This window comes from Eublepharis macularius, chromosome 12, assembly GCF_028583425.1.
Source record: "Eublepharis macularius isolate TG4126 chromosome 12, MPM_Emac_v1.0, whole genome shotgun sequence".
NCBI lineage: Eukaryota > Metazoa > Chordata > Lepidosauria > Squamata > Eublepharidae > Eublepharis > Eublepharis macularius.
The window spans coordinates 18,049,326-18,073,580 of record NC_072801.1 but is presented as its reverse complement, the minus strand read 5'-3'; the positions used below and the strand labels follow the sequence as shown (position 1 = coordinate 18,073,580).

Sequence of the window (24,255 nt, the reverse complement as noted above, 5' to 3'; positions counted from 1 at the left end):
TACACATTAACTTAAAACATAACCATTCCTAAATATAACAATTCCTAAAGAGTTCCATACATCTAGAAATTCAATAGTTCTTGACAATGAATGTTAGAAAAAGCAATTTCTTTTTCCTGCAAAAATTGCACAATAGGAAACAAAATTGCTTGAAAAAAATTTCGATAAGCTTCCAAATTCTGAATGCCTATAGAGCAATCCACTTTACCCAATATCAAATGGTTCCAGATGGAATCGTACCAATTTTGTAGTGAGGGCCCTTTCTTATTTCCCCATTTCTTGGCAATCTCTATCCTAGCAATTGCTAACAAAGTTGTTATTGTAACCAGTTTGTTTTTATCTACTTGTCTTAAATCTAATTCTAGAAAAATATTTTCTGGATTTCTTGGAATCTGTTGGCCCACTATACTTTCTATTTGTAATAATACTTTATTCCAGAACCTTTTAATGGTGGAGCAAGGCCATCCCGTAAGGATGATTTTTAAGCATCAACTGCTGAAAGCCCTAACAGCAGGACGAGAAGCAGACATCCACCTCTTCATTATGCCTAGATTGACCTCTGCTTTTGAATCCTTTTCCTAAGAAAGCACTATATTTTCCCCCTTTTAATCTTTTGGGCCGTTCCGGGAACCAGTACATCTTGCATAGTATTCATTAAACACAAATAAAATGTCTTTTTTCTGGGTGGTCTTGATTCAAATAAAGTGTTCTGATTGCACTGTTTATATCTTTGTGCTGTTGGTGGATGAGATTCAATGGGACTTTGATATCATTCCCTTTGTTCCCATTTAGTTAGCCTAATGAATGATCTGATCACTCAACACATTGCTTTAGAACTCATTTCTTTCTGAATATTCTAGGTGTTTCTCAAAAGACTGGGATGTTACTGAATATGGAGTATGTGAGTTAGTTGATCTAATATCAGAAATTCCAGATAAAACAATCTGTCTGTCCCAACAGGATAACGAAATGATCATCTGTATCCCCAAAAGAGGTATGTATGTCCTCGTTTGAAGATCATTCTCTCTCTCCCTCGCTCTCTCACCCACACCCACACTGACACCGAGGTCAAATAATATTTGGCACTCATGAGTGCTCAGTAAGTTAAGAGCACTTTCTGAGTTAATTGAAGTTCCATGGTAATAAACTAGGTTTCATAATTAGAAGATGCTGAACAACAGCTAGTATAATACATCTAGTAAGCAATGCAGTATAAAGGGGGGAGAAAGTAAGGCTGCCTAACAGTTTCATAAGCATTCAAAATTAAAACCTTACTGCCCGTCTGGTGTTCATGTTTGACTATGAAAAATGTGTTTTTTGGTAAAATGCCACAGTTAATAGAAGCTGTGTTTAACAAGCCAGCTTCACAGATTAGCTAGTCACTTCCATTTGTTGCCAATCATCTTTGGTTAGGTTGCTTTCCAGTGTGTTGTCTAACAAGGATTTGATCAGACCCTGGTTATGTCTGATTGCAGTTTAGTGTAATGCCCAAGCTGTTTAAGGCATAACAGGTAAAAGTCCAAAAACATGTTTATATTATGCCCATAAGAAAGATTTATATGTAGCATGTGACCTAGCATACAGTAAGCTTAAAAGATCTTAATTTTTGTATCAAAATGCCTGTCTCCTTAACGGTGGTTAACGTCTCCTAAGTGGTTAACGTCTGCGATGGGGAAACTTTTTGCAGTAGCTTGTTTTGACTGGAACAGGAGAAGGAGCATTTTGTAACTGGTGGAGGGCTAAATATTGACATCACTGTCTTACTCCCTCACATTGCTTTTCAGTTACTGTGTTTTGCATTTTTTAGAACGTACCAAGGAGGAAATCGAGAGAACAAAACAGTTTTCAAAGGAAGTAGTTGACCTGCTGCGCCATCAACCCTATTTCCGCATGCCTTTTGATAAATTTATCCCTTCTTACCACCATCACTTTGGTCGCCAATGCAAACTTGCCTATTACGGATTTACCAAGCTACTTGAACTCTTTGAAGCCATACCAGATGTCTTACAAGTAAGTTGTAGTTACCTGGGGCAGGGGGAAGGCTAGAGGTAACCCTTTTAAAATCCCGTACTTCAGTCTTAAAATATTTCTTTTACAGTTGCACGGGTTAGTTTGTAAGCGGGTTGGCACCAAATCCTAGTGTAGCATTCCTGCTTCTCACAAAGGCATTCATTCTTAAATACTTGATAGGTCAGTAACTGGCCCATCCCATAACGGTGCAAACTCTGAAGGACAGATTGGATCTTGGAAGAGAGGATTATTTGACCAGCCGCTACTAACAAGAGCACATCGGTTGAATGTCCCCAGAAAAGTCCTTTTATTGATCCCTGCAGGACTTGCACTTGCCCCATTGTGCTAACCAGATTGTTTCAGTGGTGACAGCTTGTGTATGACCTTGCATAAGAGTCTGTGCTGTTCACTTTCCGTTTTTATACCCCAGCCCACACAGTTCCTTGCAATGCTACCTCAGTACACAGACGCTTGCATGTAGCAATAGTCTACATACATGCCTAGCATGGGCAAGGATCTATGTGAAAATGTATGCTTGGCTGGGGAGGGTACAGAAAGGAGAACCAACGAAAAGGATCATGGGGTTGGATCCTGACTAAATTTCCCAATGGAAAAATGTAACTTCCTGCCTCTCCTTTCTTGGTGCCCACTGATCTCCAAGAAATGCTGCTCCTAGGACCTTCAGCAATGACACGGGGGAGGGGGACTGCAGCTGGAAGCGGTAATGGGTTGAAATTGCCAGTTTAGTGTGGATCCAACCCCATGAGTTCAGTTAAGAAACTAGGTTATTTCTCTGTTCCTGTGCATCTCTGCCGTTGTGCACTTACTGTACAACTAACAAGCCCTGGAAAGATTGTAATGTACTTTCTCAATGGACAGACTTCTTAAATGGTTCATAAGCTTGTTTTCAAAGGCTTTTAAGTCTTCAGGTTAACTCCTGAGAGAACACTTAATATGTTTTTTTTTTAAAGAACAAGTGTTCTGAATTTTCAGTGAAATGGCAAAGAAAAACCTGCATGTATTGCTAGTGCTCTTTGGCATTCGAACAGTGCCTTTCTGCAGTCTCTCCCTCTCCTACTAACTGAGCTCAATTCCACCATCAGGTATTAGAATGCGGAGAAGAGAAAATTCTCACTCTAACAGACGCAGAACAGGTGAAAGCTTTGGCAGCCCAGTTTGTTAAATTGCTCCGCGCTCAGAAAGACAAATGCCTTATGATGGCAGATATGCTCACCGAGTACGCAAAAACATTTGGTTACTCATTGCGCCTCCAAGACTACAACGTCAGCTCTGTTCCAGCTCTAATGCAAAAACTTTGTCATGTCGTAAAGGTAAGCCTTTTTAAGGTTGATGTAGAAATGCTGCTTGGTGTGACAAGATTGGGGGCTTCTTTGTTTGCCGGCAGGGCGGTCTGAAGCTACATCATTATGTCTTTCAAAACAAAATAATGCCAAGTTTTTAACTGACAGAGCTCTCTGTTTAAAGGTTCAGCTTTACAGCAAAATGGAAGTGTCTCATCATGAAGCAGGAAGCTTTAAGATAAAAAACTTTCTTAGATGCTGGCTGGTCTGAGCATCATTAGATTGCTTCATTAGGAATGTTAGACTTCTTAAAACTTCGGTTTTGTGTGCTTGCAAGCAGAAGGTATCCCGATAATTGTGTTTATAGTATAAACAAGGTGAGGGAATCCTATTGCAGCAGATACGTGAGTGTTCAATATGGGGAGGGGCAGATAAGCAATATGTTTTATGGGCTTCTCAGAAAATTCGCATTTCTGTTTTGTTCAGAAGTGGTGTAGGGATGGTAACGAATATAGATGTTATATTGAACCCTGTTTCCTGTGAAACCTCTCCTTTGTCCTCTTCCCGGCGCCCCCTAAACTGGGCCAAACCTTTCTAATTCCCTCCCGTAATACTTTGCTTTGTTCAGATTTATTTTAGTTGATTTCAAATGTCTTCAGGTGGTTGACTTGGAATCCGGTAAACAGATCCAGCTTATAAATAAAAAGTCTCTCCGGAACTTGACTGCTCAGCTTCTGGTGTTGCTGATGACTTGGGATGAAACCTCCTCCATCTCTGTTGAGCACCTTAAAAGGCATTATGAAACGACCCACAATATTCCCCTCAATCCATGTGAATATGGCTTCATGACCTTTACGGACCTTCTGATGAGTGTGCCTTACTTCGTTGAGGTAAGGAACCACTGCTTAGCTCGAGGTGCCTTGGATAGTGACATGGTCCCACTAGGTTGGTTTCTGTCCCCTTCCTTGTTAAAATTAAACACATTGGTTTAATGGTTCGGTGACGCTCAGCCTTCTAGTAGAGAAGAGCATTCTGCTGTGTTCATTATCTTGCTTTGGGCGGGAAGTGGGGGCATGTAATCGGCATGGACATAGAGACAGAAACCAATAAAACTGAGCAATTCCTATCTACCGTGGACAGTTCAGGGCCAGAGGCAAAAAGAGGAATTTAAGAGGTGATTATCGCCTCTTCAGATGTAAAATGATGTACAGTTTATGTTGAAGAAAAGGTGGAAGGGAGAGCCGCTTAAGAGCTTTCATGTTTGGCCTCTTAGAAATGAGCAAGGAAATAGACTGAAACCTCTAGCCGGAGAAATTGTTGCAATGCAAGAGGATTACAGTGTCTGCTGTCCTTTGTTGTAAGGGCAAGGGTGAAAACTATGACTAGCAAATGCCTGGGCAGGAACAGAGTTGTACAGAAATCAGACAAGGATCGTAAAAGTCCTGGTGGCCAAGAAATGTGTACAGCTGCTGGTAGTTCCTAAGGTATAGGGACGGACATTATCCTAAGGTATAGGGACAGCAGTTTTGGGACCAAGCTCCTCGTACTAGTCCTTTCAGGAGCAAAATTTGGCATTTGGCCCATCGCAGTTGAAAAAGAATTCTCATTCTAGGCAAAAGAGCCAGGATGGATTTGAGGTCTGGTGGAAGATGGGTACCCGTGAGAGGGGGTGGCAGCACTTTAAACTGCCTTCTGCAGCCTCTTTGTCACTGTATTGAAATCATCTTTCATCCAGGGGTTTGGGCGGCATGAAAGGCAGGGGTAGGCACAGGGAAGGTATTTATTTTGACTTTTCCGTAGCTCACAGCTGTTGATTTCTTGTAGAGCTTCTTGCTTGTGTTTAAACAACTAGTTTGGATTCTAAATTAATTCTGCATGGATAAAGGTAGAATAAATGGACAGAACTTCACTGGGACTCATGAGTTCACCCTGAGTACCTGTGAATATTCTCTTAAATGGCTTCAAAATCCCCCTCCCTTTTAATGAGAAAGCCTTTATAACCTTCTCCCCTGCCCCTTTCCCCCAGCTTTCTTTTGCCTGTGGTGTCAGTCCATAAACAAACCAGTTCATTATTGAGCATTTGGGTCACGGAGCCATCTTCTAATCCTTCATAAAAAAGGGAGACTTCAAATATCTTGCAGCAAGGAATATTCTCACCTTTTTATGAGAGAGCAGTGTGAGTGGTCAACTAGCTTGAGTGTCATTTGTCTCTTACGCAGACTGGAAGAGGCAGTGTAAGAATTAAAGCTGGATTTGGGGATTTTCCTGTGCATAATAACTGATTGGCCTTTTTACCTTTTTGCTTACACATTGATGCATGCTATGCTTCTTTATGGAAAGTTAGTATTGAGCATAGATGATGATTCAGGTGCACTTTTCTTTCTAGGTCTTAACCAACAATGAGGTGGAATATGTCAAGCTTACTGACCTGTATGTGTTCGCCAAGAAAGTGAGGTGTTTGCTTCACACTTACCATTATCAGCAAATCTTTCTTCATGAATTCTCAACAGCATACACAAAATACACAGGAGAGGTGTTGCATCCCAAAACATATGGCTACAATAATCTTGAGGAACTCTTGGGGGCAATCCCACCGGTAGATTGTTGCTTTATTTATTTTTTTTAACATTGCAGAATATGCAAGTTGACTAACGTGCAGCTTCATAGGCTTTTAAAACTATAGATATGTTGTGTCCCCTCGACAGTTTGCAGAGGAAGAGGCAGATACTTGGGAGAGCAGGGCTTGCCTGACTTAGCACTGTAGATTTTTTTCCATTCAAAAGAAAGAAGGCGCTTGATAGTATGCTCTCTTTATCTAGTAAGGGAGAAGCCACACATGCTGGCTTGCTTTTGCAAGAAAGCAGGTCAGGCCAGCATGTGGGGGGATCTCCCTGACCCTTTTTTAATCATCACAGTATCCCTATGAAGTAGACTCGGCTGAGACTTTCCAGAGTGGCACTGGCCTAAGGCCCACCCAACAAATTGTTTTAAAAAATTGGATTAATTTATTTATTTGGCAAGGTTCGAGGTTTAGCAGCTTAAAGCCCAATGAGATTTCCAAGGGATAAGCTTTCAAGAGTCACAGCTATTGCCAAAGGGGAGCTTTGACTCTAGAAAGCCTATACCCTGGAAATTTTGTTGGTCTTCCAGATGCCACCAGACTCGAACCTTGCTGTTCTACTGCACGCCAGCATGGCTACCCACCTGAAACACTTTATTAGTTTGTACAGCTGATGCATTTTGGGTGGTACATGGATGCATGGCCTAGTTAACGGGTTTTGTGCCCATTGCTTCTGCTTTTGGAACGGAAGGAGGTAAGGGAGAGTTACCCTCTTGTTTTATTGTTACCCTCTTGCCTGATTGTTAGGAAGTACCGTGAGGCCATCCCTATTCCAGTGTGCTTTTTTTTAAAAAAGCTCAAATAATAATAATAACTGTGCTTATATACCACTCTTCTAGACAGATTAGTACCTCACCCAGAGCAGTGAACAAGTTAGTGTTATTATTATCCCCACAATACAGCTGGGGAGCTGGGGCTGAGAGGAGTGGCTTGCCCAAGGCCACCTACTGAGTTCAGGGCAGTAGTGGGATTCGAACCAGTAGAGTGCTGATTCGCAGCCGAACCACTTAACCCCTGTGCTACAGCAGAATGATGATGACCAGGTTTTACTGTTAGGATGGTTTATGTGAGGTTTTTTTTCCAGTTTGTCATTTGATACATTTTGCAAGCCACTCTCTTCAGGAGGAAAGAAATTTCATTTTGTTTAAATTAAAATGAATAAGGGAAATCTAGCTTTTTGTCCCATGCAGTTTTGATGAAATATGCTTAAACTCAGGGAATCTTAATGCAAGATGAAATTTAATAACTTTAAGAAAGTATGCCCCCAAAGGCAAATGTCAATGGAGAGTTTTGAAATTTAAAACTGAGGAATTGCAGTGGGGAATCAGCCTTCTGGGTTTTCACACAAGATTTTTTGTTGCTCTTCAGGTAGTCTGGATAAAAGGTCATGGGCACAAGAGAATCGTTGTCCTTAAGAATGATATGAAAAGTAAGTAATTCTCTGTTGTTGTTGAGCTGCCCTTCTTCAAGAGTAGTTTTTCCCCTTAAGCTCAACATTACCAACCAATGTGTCTCCCTGTAGCTCGTTTTAACTCACCTGGTCTTCCCGTTGCTGATGATGAGAACCAAGGAAGCCAACTTGCTGACCATGATGGGCAAGTCACAGATGTGCCAAGTTCGAGCAAATCTTTAGAATTAAAAGTAGAAGCACCAAATAAAGGTAAAGTGAACAGTTTGGGCTGGGATATTTCTAGTTGTTACATCCTGTTACATCCAAGTAAAAAAACAGAATACAGTGATGAAGATGGGCACAAAGTTCGTCAAATGCACTGAAAAATGTAACCAGATTTAACACTAAATCAAGTAAAATCAAACCACATACTAAATGCCTTGTGTAGCAAAAGATTTATCTTGGTATCTAAGGGCCAGTAAAGAAAGGGGTAAAGTCATGCTGCCTGGAGAGGGAGTTATGTAACTTTTGGTGGTGGTGCTGAGAAGACCCTGTCCCATGTAACAAGCAGCATCCTTCAGACTAGGGGAGTGCATAAAAAAAAATTCAGGCAATCTGGATTTGGGTTTCAAGGATACCAAAGAAATTGAATATCCCTGAAATCTGCATCAGATTCTCTAATCCGATTAGAGAATCCCAAATTTATCCGGCCAATGTTCCAGGCAAACTTCAACAAATCTGCAGGGAACTGAATCCTTCCTATCCACTAAAGGGCCCCCCCCCGCCCCCGTTTCAGGAAGGTTGGACCCGATTCCTTATGTGACTATGGTCTACTAAATTCTAACAGTTGGACTCAGTTATACATTTGTGCACTTTACTAATGTAATTGATTGTGTATTATTTATTGTCATTTATTGGTATTTATTGTAAGCACAAAAAGGGAAACCTTAAGCAAAGGCAACCCCTAGCCAAAAGTCAGTCCCAAATGAAAGTCCCACTCCTGTGCAAACTGACCCAACAAAGCCCAACATAACCAGTGTCCAACCAGAGAATCCTGCCAAACTGAAGCGGGGGCTGGGTGGGTGGGTAAGGCTCGTTGAAGTTGTGGAGCTTAAAAGGTGGCCGCTGCTGGCTTGAAGGGCTCTTTTGGTGTTTGGGTGGAGGTGGAGGGGCGGAATGGGATGCGAATCCGCTCTGCTTGCCACAGCGCAGAGCTTGCCTCTTCATGCTGCTTCTCTCTCACTCACCGCCGTTCTTCCTCTGCTGCAGCTGTCTGTGGCTGAATAATCCAGGCCAGCAGAGTTTGGCTCCCTGGATCCAATCTAGAATTCTCCAGTGTGGTCACGCATAGTCGGATCATGCCGGATCAACATAAATGCGACTATTTAGCAGGATCATGAATCCCAGATCGCACACCCCTACCTCTGACAGTGGGAATTATAGAGCAGGGCCTTTGAGGAAAACTAAAGATTGGAATTGATTCATATGTGATGGGGTACTCTTATTTTTAGACCTGATGGTTTCTTATCAAAGTTCTTATCGTCCTGCATCTACTGATTAGGTAGGGGGTGTAAAATCTTTGCAGCTACCCTCAAAATCCACAAATTGTCTGATGCTTCAGTTAGTCGTCCAAAAATACCTTCTGTTCATATACCTTCTTTGAATATAGTTTGTGCTTCATCTGGACTTGGTTGTACAGAAGTCTTAAGCCACATGAAGATTTCTAACCTCGACTCATCTTCAGGTTCTTGAACAATAACTGGGGGAGAATTTATGTGCATTGTAACACCCTCTTACGAAGATGAGGTGTCAGAGCCCATGAGCTAGAAAACCACATGGCCAACTCCTCGCATGAAGCAAACTATTGATTTGTGGGGGGGGGGAGGTTCCTACCTTGAACAGAGGCTTCCTCTCAATAGGCTTAACTCAGTATTGTGATGCAGTTTAACAGGATGTCGGTTTAAGGGGAAGGTGGTTTAAAAAGCCACAAGGAAATTTGAGGGAGTACTCCAGTTGGCTGTCCATAAGCTGATCTTCAGAAACGTGTTATTTATTTTAAAATAGTACAACCTGGGGTTTGTTTGGTTTTTTTGGCAGTTTCGAATCGTACTGAACAAGAGCTTCTTTGCCTCACAAACACATCTCCCATTGATCTATTGTGTGAGCCGGTCCCTTCCTGCCTCCCCTCCCCACAGCTGAGGCCGGATCCTGTCATTCTTGAATCGGTAGACCTCATTCAATTTGAAGAACGTCCATCGAACCTGTCTGGTAAGAATGAGCACAGCCCCTGAAAGGGCCAGATGTCCTAAGCTGCAAGATAAAAGTACAAATGATGTACTTCTATCTTTCCTCCTTGAATAAGGAGGAAAATGGGCTTCCAGCTCAAAAGATAAAACTTGCTAGCACATTGGACATACTATGTTGTGAGCAAGGTCTCTTTATTATTGATGAGAAAGGCATCCACAATATTTTAGCTGTATGTAATCAGTTTTTCCTATGGAATAGAATTGTTGTCCATTTTTTAAAGTCAATTTTGGATGTTTTACAGTAAAGCAGAAATTCTCAATTTTTTCAGCCTTTTTTAAAAAAAAAAGAATTTCAAAAACTTAGGCAAGTGGTGTTCTCTGCCTTCCATAGATAGAAATCCTTCCTGAAGTATTCTGCTCAACTGAATGGGCTGGCTGCAGCACACACACGCACACACAGATAGTGAGACATACCTGCTTCCATATGCACCAACATGCCTCTCTTTCCTTGTGTATTTGGAAAGTGCCATGTACAAGACCTTAGAATATCAGTAGCTGCTCTGTAAATTTCTTTCATACGTGCTTCAGATGGCTTTAGGATAAATTCACATTTATCACTTAAAGCATTGTAATTTGTTGGCTTCCTACTGTTGGTATATACCTGTGAAAGACCTTTTAAGTACAAAAAAAATCAATGTTTTCTAGCACATGAAAAAAACAGGCAGATTTCAGTTACCTTGTGCCATTTTTCTGCCCATGCATGCCTGTTGGTTTTTATAGTCCTGTTTCAACCTTCCTGTATTTTACAGTGCACATGATTGCAATCCTTATTTTTCTAGATCTTACATACTTTCCGGCTTCAGAAAATCAGACAAAATAGGTTCAAGTCAGTATTCAGTAAAATGGCTCAGATCATGAGTTGCTGTTGCTCACTGGAATTTGCTGCTCATGTGCAAATAGGTTACTGAACTACTAGTTCATGATCGGTGTTCTGTGCAGGCACACATTGGGACTGCGCATGTGCAGACCAGCCATGGAGAGATTTCTCAAGCTTTTAAAATCTGTAAGGGGGTGCACACACTCAGGGGCTTCCCACCAAACGCGGGTAGTGGTGTGGAGTGGCCCAACTTCCCTCAGTTCCTTTTTTGGCACCGCATGAGAAAGGTTCTCTCTTCGCTCTTCGCTTGTCTTGATCATCATCAGATAAGTCGTCTTCTATATTCCCTTCCCCCACCCCCCAGAAAGAATGAAAAGGGATACAGTGATGTCTCATAAAGCGTTATTTAAAAAATATACTAGCTTCCTCCTAGCTCTTCTCTTCACTCGTGTATCTCCATTTGATCTCATCATGTCTTAAGATTCGCTTTTTAAAGAGTTGAGAAATAAAATGCCTCACATCAATGAGCCCAGTCTTGGCTGTGTCTGGGTAGAACCCACAACATATCAGGACACAGACATGTCAGAGGCTCACGCCAAATGCCAGAAGTGACAGAGCTTCTTGGCCCAAGATAGCACTGTGGGAGAAAATTAGCTCAGTCTCGTTACCCTGGCAGTAAAGTCACCTGCTGCGATGGAGTCACCTGCCCAATCCAAACGGCAGCTATTGGTTCCAAGGGGCCAGATCTTCAGATCCTTCCCATTGGATTCCCATTTGGTGACAAATGATCCCTTTCCTGGTCACTCACCTAAACGTGGGAAATGTTACTCACCGGATCTGACCAGTCCGGAAGGTGCTGCCTCCAAACCACCTGTTAAAAAGGCGAAAAGCATGCCTAAACAACAAAAGCAGTCAGCAGCTGCTACTTAGAGTAAGCATAGCTACTCATCAACTTGGGCTCCACCCATTATTATAGAGGAGGAGGTCACTAGTCCGACTCTGAACTCCTCCCCAGTGACTGGGCCACCAATAATTGCCATCCATCTTGATAGCCCCACAGGCAGCAGCCTCCTCACCCGCCCCACAATTGTGTGTGCCTTGGTCTGCAGTTTAAATGCTGGTACCTGAGAATAACTGGCAGGACGTTATAAACTGGCTACAATTTGCTCTGGCATTCTCACAGTTAGTGTCAGGATGTCAATTCTCTAGCCAGAGTAACGCCATATTAACTTGTGTTATAATCAGTAGTTGTCTAGTTTTCCTCCCTCCGGGCCCAGGTGTCGACCAGGCCACTCATATCCATGGGAGCGAAGAGCCTTATCTATCCAGTCCAGCCAACGACCTTGATGTTCTCGTCTTCTCATGCCTTCGCAGACAAGACTAGGGGGGAGGCTGGGAATGGGTGTTTGAAGTGTTGTAACTTTCCTTTTACGTGCCATTCTCAACAAAGCTTTCATTCAGCCAAGGGTCTCAAAGGCCTTTGGATTATGAACACCTGTATCCTGAGCATAGTCTTTCAATAAACCTTTTGGAACCAAGGAACCTTGTGCTTCTTGCAGAAGAGGGGGAGACGAACTCTGGATAACTGGGATTCCATAGTCTGACAGTTAGAGGGGTCTCAGTCACTTCCGATTCCATCAGCTATGGATCGTGCGTCAACTCCTGTTCCATCAGTTTCAGTACCACTTCCACTTCTGACCTCTTTAGTTCCAGTGACCTCCATTCCGGGAGTTTCATCCATTCCACCTTGTCATTCCGACTTCATTCACCTCCGTTCTCGGATGCAGGTGACAAGAATGTAATCTCATATTCCGATGTTGCTTGGGAGCAAGCCTTGGCCCCTCCACTGGAGGAGGCTGTAGGTGATACTAGGTCTTCTTCACGAGGATTATCGCTTGTTGTTGAAGCAGATGATGTACAGGGCCAGAGCACTGGAGTTGGATGTTTGACTTCTAATCCAAAACCCAAGAGTAAGGTTTTTGCAGGCTTTGTATTCTGACTCCTGCCTCAGTAACCTTCCCACCAGTGGAGGACCTGTTAGACATTGTTCACAGCATGTGAGATAAATCTGTCCTCTACTCCTGCTACTTCTCAAAAGATCAAGAAGTATTACATGCTCAAGCAACAGGTTGCCCCTTCCTCTTTAACCACCCGCGCCCATATTCTCTGGTAGCCGAGGATGTGCAAGCATGGTATCGTTGTGGTTCCTTATTAACCCAAGCTGGCAGAAAGGGCAGAAACCTGGATGCACTGAATACAAAACATACTAGTCTGTAGCTTTCAACCTTTCAAACCATCATGTGCTCCTACCATTTATTTCTCTGGGAGAGGATCCTTCAAAGGAAGGCTACTAAATTAGCCAAACAACAGATGACAACAGGAGAACTCGCTGCAGATTCCTCAGCCAGATGCATGGCTTCTATCGTTGTTTACCAGGCGCCATGCCTGGCCATGTTCAACAGCGCTTCCTCAAAACAAAACAAAAAGCTAAATGAAATCACCAAATTTATCAACATTGTCCCAGAAGGTATCTCTACCTTCAACCTTTTGGTCAGGGTCCTGTTCGTCAGCTCAGTGCCATACCACCAAGCGGGTGTTGAGGCCAAGAACGAAACTAATCCAGCCGCATCCTTCAAAGCCTGCTCCTCAAGGACACACATCTATGTCCCACCTAACCCACGCTGAGTCTCACATTGCTCTGTTCCTTCTAGATGGATTATATCTCTTGCTCTCTAACGACTCGTGAGTCCTTTCTATAGTTAAACAAGGTTATTGTTTATATATTTTTCTGAGTATCCACCGTTGTCTATGCCCCTCAGGTGCAGGCTCCTGTTCTTCTGCCCTCAAGGAGCCTACTAATGGTTTGTTGGCCAAAGGAGTTCCCAATGATCCTTCCCCTCTGGGGTTTGAATCCAAGTATTTCCTGGTAGAAAGGATGGACGTGGGCCGTCAGACCCACTGTAACCAGAATAAGTTTATTAAAGTTTAAAAGTTTCACAGCACATCTCTATACATCTCAGTCATGGGAAACATCTTCGTTTTAAATGTAAGGTGAAGTTCTCAAAACTTATTTCCCTTCAGCTTGGCCTCTGCGCCTTACGTTTTGCCAAGCATATGGCAGTCATAGTTGCATCCCTTCGATCTAAGGGCTGCTTTGCGTACCTCTGCCTAGATGATTGACTTCTAGTAGTGGAGTCTGCACCACTGTTTAATGACCATATCCGCTTGGTCCTTAACACTGTCTCCAGCCTAAATCTGTTGATAAATTAGGGAAAAGTCTATCTTTACTCCAGTAGAACTATACACTTCTTTCGGGATAGATTTCTTTCCTCCATAGGGAGGGCCTTCTTTCCTGCTGACAGAACACAAAGACTGCAGTCTTTTGCCCATCTGTTTACTGCCAAACGTTCAATCCATTTCATTAATTCATGTAGTAGAATTAATGGTCTCTACTACAAAATGGGAGTTTTTACATCATCATAATCCTATGACAACCTATCAACATGTGAAATTGTCTGTTCCCAAATCTGTACTCATATCATTATCAGGGTGGGCCCAACCCAAGAATGTAACCCAGTGGTGCCCATTTGGGAGAGCCTATGCTGTTGTTTGGGGTGCTCATTATAGCCCCTCCTCTATTCTAGGTGCATGGTCACCTACGGACCCAAGCGATCCGTTATTCCCTCGCTTCTTTTGCCGCTCTACTGCCCAAGAAGAGAATTCAGATTCATGTGGACATCACCACAGCTCTATATTATCTGAACAGGCAAGGGGGAGCGGCATTGCTAACTCTCTATGCTGATGCTACAGCTCTGAAGGAATGGGCTATATGAAACAGTGTCCTACCACAGTCCATACATACTTTGGGTGTGAAGAACAACAGAGTAGATACACTCTGCAGGGTTTTGCACACTCACCATAAGCAGGCAGCCAATACCTAGTACATTCTGCCCATATTTCAACAGTAGGGATTCCCTACCATGGTCCTTTTTACAACACAGTTCAACAGAACGGCCAGATGTTTTTTGTCACCTAGCGGACACTAGTTTCCTTCTCTTTAGGAGACATCTAGACCAAATAGCTTGGATCAAAGGGCTCTTTATGCTTTTCCGTCTGCAGCTCTGACCTGGGTAGCTCAGGCAAGCATGATCTTGTTAGATCTCGAAAGTGAAGCATGGTTGACCTTGGTTAGTAATTGGATGGGAGACCTCCAGTGAAGACAAGGGTTGCAGAGGCACGCAATGGCAAACCACCTCTGTTAGCCTCTTGCCTTGAAAACCCCCACAGGGGTCACCACAAGTCAGCTATGACGACTCTTTCCTCCACCACCAAGAAGAATACAGAACTCCCACGCATCTCATTTCCCACCATTACTTGAACTCGTTGCAGAGTTAGGCATTTCCACACTCACTGCATTCTAGTCACTCCTTATGGGCTGTGACAGGGATGGCTTTCCATTTTAAGGACTTTGTCCCATGGTCACTATCGCCACCTTCCAGTAATTCCATACGTTCTACACAAAGGTCAGGTATGGCACCACAATGTAGCAGTCCTCAAGCTGACCACGTGGCTACTGAACCCACCAGATCTTTTCCTGAAGAGATGACTCTAATCATTTTAAGTGCTGGCAAGCAACCCACATGTACCTGCCTATGGTCTCAAGTGGATCCATCTCAGGGCGTTGTTAGAACCCCAAAGTTCTCACACTTCTTTTGATTATTGGCACTTATATTTGAGCTAGCAATAATGCCCGTTGTGTGAAAAAATACAATGAGCTCTAGAAAACTGATTTGGCGGGTCCCCTCCCGGTGGCAAGCAGGCACTTTGCAGCGTCCTGGAGGCCAGAGTGGGAGGGCGCTGAAGGGAGGCACGAGGAGGAGTGCTTAGGCTGTCGATTCAGCGGACCCCCTCCTGGCAGCAAGCGGGAGCATCGCAGCGGCTTCAAAGCCAGAGTTGTCGGCAATGAGCCCGTGCGAGGATAAAAAGTGAGTCGTTGCCAATACGGCTTGGCTTTTATATAGTAGGATACTTCTTGTTTCTTTTTTTTTAAAGGACTTATCTGTGTCCTTCATTACAGTACACTGAGCTGCTATGTCAGTTTATTTGAGAGAGTTAATGGCAAGACGGTTTTCTTCCATCATATTCCTAAGCAATCTCTCAAGGCTACCTTCAATACCTTTCTTCCGAGAACTTCGCTAGTTCCTCCATGGAGACTCCCTCTGTTTCTCACTCAATTAAGACCATCCTTGAACCTTTTTCCTGTTATCTCAGAAAGTGGCACTTCTGGTTGCTGTAACTTTGACCAGACGGGTGGAGATCTCACGACCCTTCAAGCTTGCCCTCCATTTACTCTTATTTTTCCTGAGGAATGTTGCCTTGCATACCAGCCTCAGAATGCTCTCCAAGGTGGTGTCAAGTTTCATCTACAACAAGAGGTTATATTACCTGTATTATTCTCCGCACTGCTTCTGAAGCAGAAGGTGCCTTACGGAATTTGGATGTGAACAGGGCTTTATTGTATACTTAGACAGAACAAAGGGTTTTCGCAAATCCAGATGCCATTTTGTGTACTATTTGGATGTCATAAGGGTTTCCCAACATCCTCCCAAACCTTATCCAAATGGATAGTGGCAGCTGTTAGACTCTGCTATGGGAAGGCAAAGGTCCCTTGCCGCATGGTGATCAGAGCACATTTGACTAGGGCTCAAGCCTCATCCACAGCATTCCTGTGAGAGGTCCCTCTTCGAGACATTTGTCAGGCTGTCACATGGTCCTCAGCTGACACCTTCGCAAAACACTACTCCATTGACAGAAATGCCAGAAGGGAGTCAGCAGCGGGAACAGCTGTCCTGCTTTCCTTGTTCGGTTGACCCACTCACACCCTCCTCCATTGCTGAGTAGCTTGCTAAACTCCCAGTGTGGAACTGAACAGAAGAACAACAACGAAAACAGGGTTGCACTTTCCTGTAACGGTTGTTCTACTAGTGTCTTCGGTGCAGGCACACATATCCTCCCTTCTGCCACACTGTGTCTTTGCCTATTCTGTATTGTACCTCCGGCGGCTCAGGAAAACTGAGGGAAGTAGGGGTGCTCTGCCCCACTACCCACGTTGGGCAGGAAGCCCCTGCACATGCACAATAGATTATAACAGCTTGAGAAATCTATCCGCAGCTGGTCTGCGCATGCGCAGTCCCAATGTATGCTTGCACAGAAGACACTAGACGAACAGCAGTTACAGTTAAATGCAACCCTGTTTTTGTTCTTCCCAGAAGTTGTTGTTTTGATGACATTGCACTGGAGGAACTAAGTCTCCAAATAACTATTTTAAAATAAAAACATCTTGGTTTCCTTTTTCCTTTTTAGAGATGGCGATTTTAACAGAAGATGAAGAGAAGGCTGTTGGTCCTTCGGAGGTTAAAGGAGAAATAAGCCACGTCCTCCCAGCACCTAATGCTGCAGAAATTCCATCAGCACCTCCCTGCCCACTGGCCGAATCTCATTCAAGCAAAGAAGTCATGGACAGCCCAGCCAAAAAGCAGCATAAAAACAGAGTAAAGTTGGCAGCAAATTTCTCTCTCGCCCCTGTAACCAAGCTTTAAATCTGTTGTATTCTGAAAGGGAAAACACATTGTTTAGATTGCACAGGAAATGATGCTATATTGACTCCCGTTAATATTTTTAATCGTAAATCTGGAGGGTTGCTTGTGTTCACTTTGTAGCTATTACCTTTTGGTGAGGATTTGATTCATTTGCACTAAATTCAGCTGGGCAGGTTTTTTTATTTGAACATCAAGAATTTATTAATGTTTTGCCATTCTTCTTTCATTCTGCCAGCAAAAAACGAAAGTTTTGACTTGGGGAAGAATGGACTTCAAGTTTCTGACACTTCATCAGTGATATAATCCTGCATCTGGCATCCTCTAAGGCTGTTTCTGATTTAACGTTTCTTTCCAGACAGTATTAATCCAGTGCACAATCAGTTTTGCAAAAAGCCAGTCAGATTTTTTTTTTAAATCACTGTTAAGAGTAGAATAAAACCTGCAGTGGGGCCTTTGGGGTTGAATCTATTAGGGCGAAACTTGCAATATTTCCAGTGACTCATAATTGACTCTTGTTGGAAGGTGACTGTGGGAGATTATGTTGGTTTATTGCAGAGAAAAATCCCCCCACCCACCCACCCCCCACCCTGCTTTTTAAAATGCCTTCAGTAACATGCTCTGGTTCTGTTAAGGAATTTTGTAGGAAGTTGAGGATATTTTAAGCTTCCCTTTTATGAGTTCTCTGGATTGATGTTGATCTGATGGGTTAAGAGAGAGAGTGAGTGAGACTTGGTGTTGTACATTCTGAAGATGCTGCTTGTTGCATCTATTGATAAGATAACTGGGGAGTGTTTTGATAATATTTCAAAAATATGCATTAAATGCATAAATTACAAATTGCAACAAGGAGGATGGAAGGAGCTTTTTAAGATTTGAAGGGTAGCGATGCTACTTCCACATGCACAGAGATGTGAGCCGTACGTGGAAACGCCAAGGTTATGATGCCTAACCTTGTTTTTTTCTAGTTTTTTAACATATAGTGAATGGGAAGCTTAATTTGAGTTGCTATGTTTTTTAACTGTGTCTGGGTTTTTATTCTAAAGTTTGCTTCTAGTGTTGCTTCTTTTTTCTTTATAGTGGTGGTGTTGTTGGCTTTTAGAAAGGTCAGCCTTTGTAGAAAGAGGCAAGTCAGTGGAGTCCTTTTACCTTCTTCTTACTTAGAGAGAGAGCTAAAACGTCTTCTGACCAAAGCTTTTTATACCCACGTTGGGTAAACTTGGCATTTACAATGGGTTGTATTTGCCAGGCAAGGATTCTTGTTGCTTGTAAACCAGAAAGAACCTCTACCAAAGGTTTCCACTGGCTGAAAGGGTTTTTTGTAAGGGAAGGTAATAATTATATTTTGTAATGTAATGTATAAGAAAGATGCAAAGTGGGCTTGGATTTCATAGCCAGCAACTGAAAAAAAATGCCACTCAAATGGCTATAGACAGCTTTTTAACAAAAATAGGGTATTGTTAAAAAAAGAAGAAACAAACTTTTTTTAAAAAGCCGAGTATTAACAATACTGGATGTTTATAGCCATTATGAATGTAAAAGAAACACTGGAAGCATTTTTCTTTTCCTAAGATCATGGCAAGGCACAGTGTGTTTCAGGTCCTTACATTTCCTCGGTAGGGAAGGAGTTTATAGGAACAGATGCTTTTTTAGAATTTCTTTTAACCATTTAATTGTAACATCTTTCCACCACCTTTTACAGGCCACATGAAACAAATGACCTCATCAACTTGGGGGGGGGGGTTGTCATGTGCGCAGAGACAGTCATTGCTTTGAGTCACCTAAAACACTTTATTAGACCCAACTTTTGGTGAAAGGATTAATAATGCTGTTGAATACAGATTTATGCTATCTGTAGAGGATGAAAACTTCCTGGATTCATGTGTAATTCCGATCTGAATCACTCATTTGAATGTTGTAGGATTTTGTTTTTCATAGTGTCAGACCAGTGAATTCAGTTGACGTCTTGCTGGAATAATGGACTTAACTGATCTGGGAGCGGGGGGTGGAATTAAGAAAATGAAATTCTTTAATTTACAGTGTACTGATTTTGATTCTTGAAATCACTGAAGCCCTTGACTTATGCACACACACATATGCACACTGGGTGGAATAGGATAGGAGAAAACGTCCATCTTCCACCTTGATTTTCTACTTTTATTTGGACAACTTTCTTGTGTTTCTAGTGCTGTTTTGTGTGTTGGGACCAACCAGTTATCAATAAAACTTTCAAGCAAGCACTAGAAGCTTTTATGTCCGTGTGTTGAAACAAGAATTGTACCAGACCTGAACATCTCCCTTTGTATAGCAGAAGACAAGAGCAAACTTGTCTGCAAAGTGTTGTGTGAAAGATCTCCAGTGCTTAACGTTGAACCTTAATCACTACCATTACAAATAGTGACTTGCACTTTGAAATATATGTACTGGAGGTAGAGGAAATCATAGTTAACAAATGGGATAAGCTTAGACAAAAATGGTAGGCACAAAACTTCAGTAAAATAATGGCTCTGAAACGTGTGCCCATAGCAAAATAAATTACTGAAGCAGTTATCGCATATGGCTGGTGACATGTTTTTTTCATATGCCGTCTTGTAAGAAGCCATCTGTACTTGCATGCAGGCATACATCTGATAACGCTTATGAAGCAGCTAGGGATATTGGCACGGAACTGTGGAAAAGAAAACCTCTGGGGGCAGGGAGCCTGGGAAGAAAGATTTCTTAACAGTTGCCTGCTAGTTAGGCTCTGATGATGGTGGAAGAGCTATTAATAATAATAACAACAACAACAACATTCGATTTATATACCGCCCTTCAGGATGACTTACCACCCACTCAGAGCAATTTACAAAGTATGTCATTATTATTCTCATAACAATCATTCTATGAGGCGGGTGGGGCTGAGAGAGCTCTGAGAGAGCTGGGACTGACCCAAAGTCACCCAGCTGGCTTCAAGTGAAGGAGTGAGGAATCAAACCCAGTTCTCCAGATTAGAGTCCTGCACTCTTAACCACTACACCAAACATTGCCATCCTAACCAGAGTTACACCCTTCTAAGTCCACTGAAGCAAAGAGGCTTAGAAGGATGACTCTATTAGTAAAGCAGCCAATGATAAGTTGAGATCCTTTGTTGAAAACACGATGAGCAATAACTAAAGGAAACAAAAAGGTAGCTGGATGACCCATACTACAACCCCTTACCTAGAAGGCTCAACAAGAAAACTAGTTGTGCAACGGAGGGACATCGCTTCTTGCATGATAGGTTTCTATTCCCCCTGCCCCCAATTCTGAAACAATCCTGTCAATAGAAGATGTGCTGGTAGAGGAATGTGGCCGCTCTGGGATTTTTGTGTATGATGTAAATTATATGAGGTGAAGAGGAGCATAAAATTCTGCATTAAGAAATTAGGTAGATACTTCTTGGCTTTTGGAGGAACAAATGTATTGCTTTTGCATAATGTGAACAAACTTGCTTGTGCCCAAGAGCTCCAGAAGGCTTTGGATCCATGGCCTTTGCAGGTTTTGGCCCCACTCTACCAGGGCCCACACATCCTCTGCTGTTTTTTCTCTAGGGCCAGACCCTGGTTTCCACATTCATTCAGCGTTATTCATTGAATGTCTAAGTAAAACATAAGAAGCTGTTGGGCTAAGTGGTTGGTTCTCCATTGCCTCTTCACCTGAGACCCTGACCCTTTTCACACTACTTACCTGCTCCCGGAACGTTGCGAAACATCGCGCAAAAACTGCAGAAGATAGCGTCTTCTCATGAGTGTTTTGCGCGACATCGCGCAAAACTGTCGCGAGAAGACGCTATCTTCCACGGGTTTTGCGCGATGTTTCGCAATGTTTCAGGAGCAGGTAAGTAGTGTGAAAAGGGCCCCTCATACCATACCAACCTCCTTGGTAGGTCAGGTCAGCTTGCTTAGTTTCAATGCAGAGGCCCTGATGATGAAAAAATGCTTTCCTGTAACAGTGATTGTGTGTCCACACATTCCCTTCCCTCTTACACTGCTGAGAACTCTCTGGGACCTTGGTGTGTCTCTGGTGGTAGCTTGAAGAGAACTGAGGAAATGGTTTTTCAGGCAATTTGCTTGTATGTTGAATTATTGCCCAACATGTCTGATAACTAAACCAAGAAAAGGCAAAATGCCCTTGGGTATTCAGAGCTGGGTGGCAGGAACTGAGAGCTGGGCTTGTGGCTTGCTTTTGCTAACGAAATGAAAACAGCTTTACAAGCACTTGGAAATTATCTGGGATTTTTAACAGTTTTGATTTAACTGGCTTGGTCAGGATGAAGCTACATGATAGCATATTGGGTGGTCCCACAGAAACTACATTTGTTTGGTCTTGGGGCTTCTGTCCTGCCCTTCTGTTTCCTTTCTTCTCTGTATATCCTATACACATGCACACACCCCTTTTCTGTTCATCTTTTTTCCTTTTATCTGCATCAGTGAGGACCATTATGCGGTGGTTGAAGATGATGAATCGTTAGGATATTGTACCAAAAAAAATTCTGCTGGAGATAATTCTCTGTTTGTTTTTATTTAAAACATATGATGCTTTTCCACCCAAAAAAGCTCCCCAGGGCAGTGAACATCAAGTTATTTAAAACATTTGAAAAATCAGAGAGCCAGTGAGGTGTAGTGGTAAGAGTATTGGACTAGGATGCATGAAATCTGAGTTTAAATCCCCACTCTGACATGGAAACTTGCTGGCTGACCTTGGGTCAGTCACACCTCACAGGGTTATTGTAGAGATAATGTGGATGAGAGGAGAAGGTTGTAGGCCGCTTTGGTTCCCCATTGGGGAGAAAGGTGGGGTATAAATGTAGTAAAATAAATAGAATAAAAACATTGAAAATGTATATATAAATATTTAACAACACAGCAAAAACACACGACCAGAGAGGATAGTCAGTAAGAGTTTAATAGGGATACTCCTAACTAAGCAGAAGAATCTTGGCCTGCTGACAGAAGACAACAACAGAGGGGCAGGTGCATCTCCCTGGAGAGGGAGTACCAGAGTTTTGGTGCCACGACTGAGAAGGCCCTTTCACTGGTTGTCTCCCATCTAGCCTCAAGTGGGGGTGGGGGTCACCTGAAGCAAGGCTTCCGAAGATGACTGGAGCAGACAGGTAGGTTCATATGAAAGAAGGCAATAAGTGGGGAGGGGGCTGTCAGGTTATATGAGGGAGGGGGGGAGGAAAGTCCCTTGCTTGTTCAGGCCGCACAACATACAGCGGAATTCGTGGTGCAGTTTTGTCCTCCTTTCCTGTCTTACTGTGGTTTTTAAGGTTTTTTCTTTAATTGAACAGCCATTTGTCCACATCTGTGGGCAAAATGAAGGGGTATATTACAACAACAGTTTGAGAGTCTCTCGTGTACCAACAGTACAATACAGTGCTAGGCAAGGATAGGGGAGCTTCTGCCATAGGTGGCTTTGGGCCAGTCACTCAGTGCCTAATCTACCTCGCAGGGTGGCTGTGAAGATATTGTGGAGGGAGGACAACCGTGTATGCTGCCCTGAGCTTGAAAGGAGGAGGAAGTGTAAAATAAGTGGCAGGGTTATAGGAACTGAAGTTGTATTAATATAAAAGTAGAAAATTGCTCGCTGAGACCTGACGGTAATCCCTCTCTACAATGAGCAACCAGTTCAGTTTTCAGACAGGGTATGACAAACCAAACAGCATCATGTCTCAGGGAAAAGTTTTATTAAATAAAAATCAGACTTACTCCTTGTGCGTTCTGATCCTTTTTGGCCAGCAGCCTGACTAACTAGCAGCCTGACTAACCATAAACACTGGGAGACACAAGAAGCTACGTTACTCACAGTCAAACTCTTGGGTCTGTTAAGGTCAGTATTGTCTGCTCTGGCTGGCAGCCGCTCCCCAGGGTCTTAGGGAGAGGTCTTCCCATCACCTATAGCAGTTGCTGTATCCCTGAGCCACGGCCCCTCCCCATATTGTGTGTGTGAGATTTTTAGCAGTCAGGATTTTGCCAACCCTGTGCTTACGTTGAATTGAGTCACCGAGCCTGTGTGTGTGCGCTTCCTGATCAATTATAACCAGCCTTTAAGGGTAACCAGTGAGAAAGGAAAGAGTGTGTAAAACTGTTCAGGGAATATTCCACAAGAACTTTTTATTACTATTTTTATTAAAACTGATGTTTCTACATCAGGAAATTCTCATTCGTGACTGAAAACTGTTACATGACACGTACACATTTTGGCATACTTAGAACATCTTTGTGCTCCCAGCTACTAAAGGTAAAAGTACAATTGCATGAACTGGAGCAATTAGTTGCAAGGCCCATCTGGGGACAGCCAGGGCATTTTTTTCTGGGGAAAGAGGTGGTGGATCTCAGTAGGTTGCCCTCGGAGAAAATGATCACATGGCTGGTGGCTCCACCCCCTGATCTCCAGACAGAGGGGAGTTGAGATTGCCCTCCGCACCACTCCAGCGGCGCGGAGGGCAATCTCAACTCCCCTCTGTCTGGAGATCAGGGGGCGGGGCCACCAGCCATGTGACCATTTTCAAGAGGTTCCGGAACTCCGTTCCACCGTGTTCCTGCTGAAAAAAGCCCTGGGGACAGCCAAGGCTCAAAAGAGGCTTCATCCCCCTCACATATTCAAATCCCGGTCTTCAGCTTGTTCAAAACCTTATGTTAACTTTAAAAAAAAATACTATGAGAGTATTTTCCATTGCCCAGTAATATACTTGTGTACTGCCCCTTCCCTTGGGTCCTAGTCAAGCATTCTGGTTCAGTTTGGATCTTTGAAACATAAGTTACAGGAGAAGTTCCCTTTCCTTCCTCCCATCTCTGGGTGCTGTTTTTTTTTTAAGAAGGCAGGTGGATTGTCATTCGAGCCAGAATTTCCATGATTTTGTCATAAATTTTCACAGGGCTGCTGGGTTGGGGGGGGGGGTGTTAAAGAGGAGAGGGACACTAGAAGATCATAGTGTACCTCAGTCATCATAGCTGCTCTCTTTCATGGAAACAACCTTTGAGTTAGAAAAATGTCATGTGAAATACTAGTCAGGAGGAAGAATGGTGTGATTGGATAGCTTAGTGTGTCTTGCTAAGATGAAGACAGACCTGAGTTCAAGTCTTCACTTAGCCCAAAAGCTCACTATGGGCCCAATCCCTCTTTCAGCATGAACTACCTCGCGGGCTCGTGGAGGAGGGAAGAACTATACATGTTGTCCTGAGCTCCTTCTGG

General features: G+C 43.1%; 1 protein-coding gene across 1 annotated transcript in view; it reads left to right on the top strand.

The window, feature by feature from the left end:
- The window catches only part of MARF1 (meiosis regulator and mRNA stability factor 1), a 42,878-nt gene extending 23,598 nt beyond the window's left edge, over window positions 1-19,280 (top strand). Inside the window, exons 19-27 of the mRNA XM_054993072.1 lie at window positions 861-994; window positions 1,808-2,010; window positions 3,114-3,341; window positions 3,971-4,201; window positions 5,698-5,907; window positions 7,300-7,360; window positions 7,454-7,591; window positions 9,419-9,589; window positions 16,808-19,280. Coding sequence (XP_054849047.1) covers window positions 861-994; window positions 1,808-2,010; window positions 3,114-3,341; window positions 3,971-4,201; window positions 5,698-5,907; window positions 7,300-7,360; window positions 7,454-7,591; window positions 9,419-9,589; window positions 16,808-17,043 — 1,612 coding nt within the window. The 3' untranslated portion in view covers window positions 17,044-19,280. The remainder of the gene's footprint in view (window positions 1-860; window positions 995-1,807; window positions 2,011-3,113; window positions 3,342-3,970; window positions 4,202-5,697; window positions 5,908-7,299; window positions 7,361-7,453; window positions 7,592-9,418; window positions 9,590-16,807) is intronic.
- The last annotated feature ends 4,975 nt before the right edge of the window (window positions 19,281-24,255 follow it).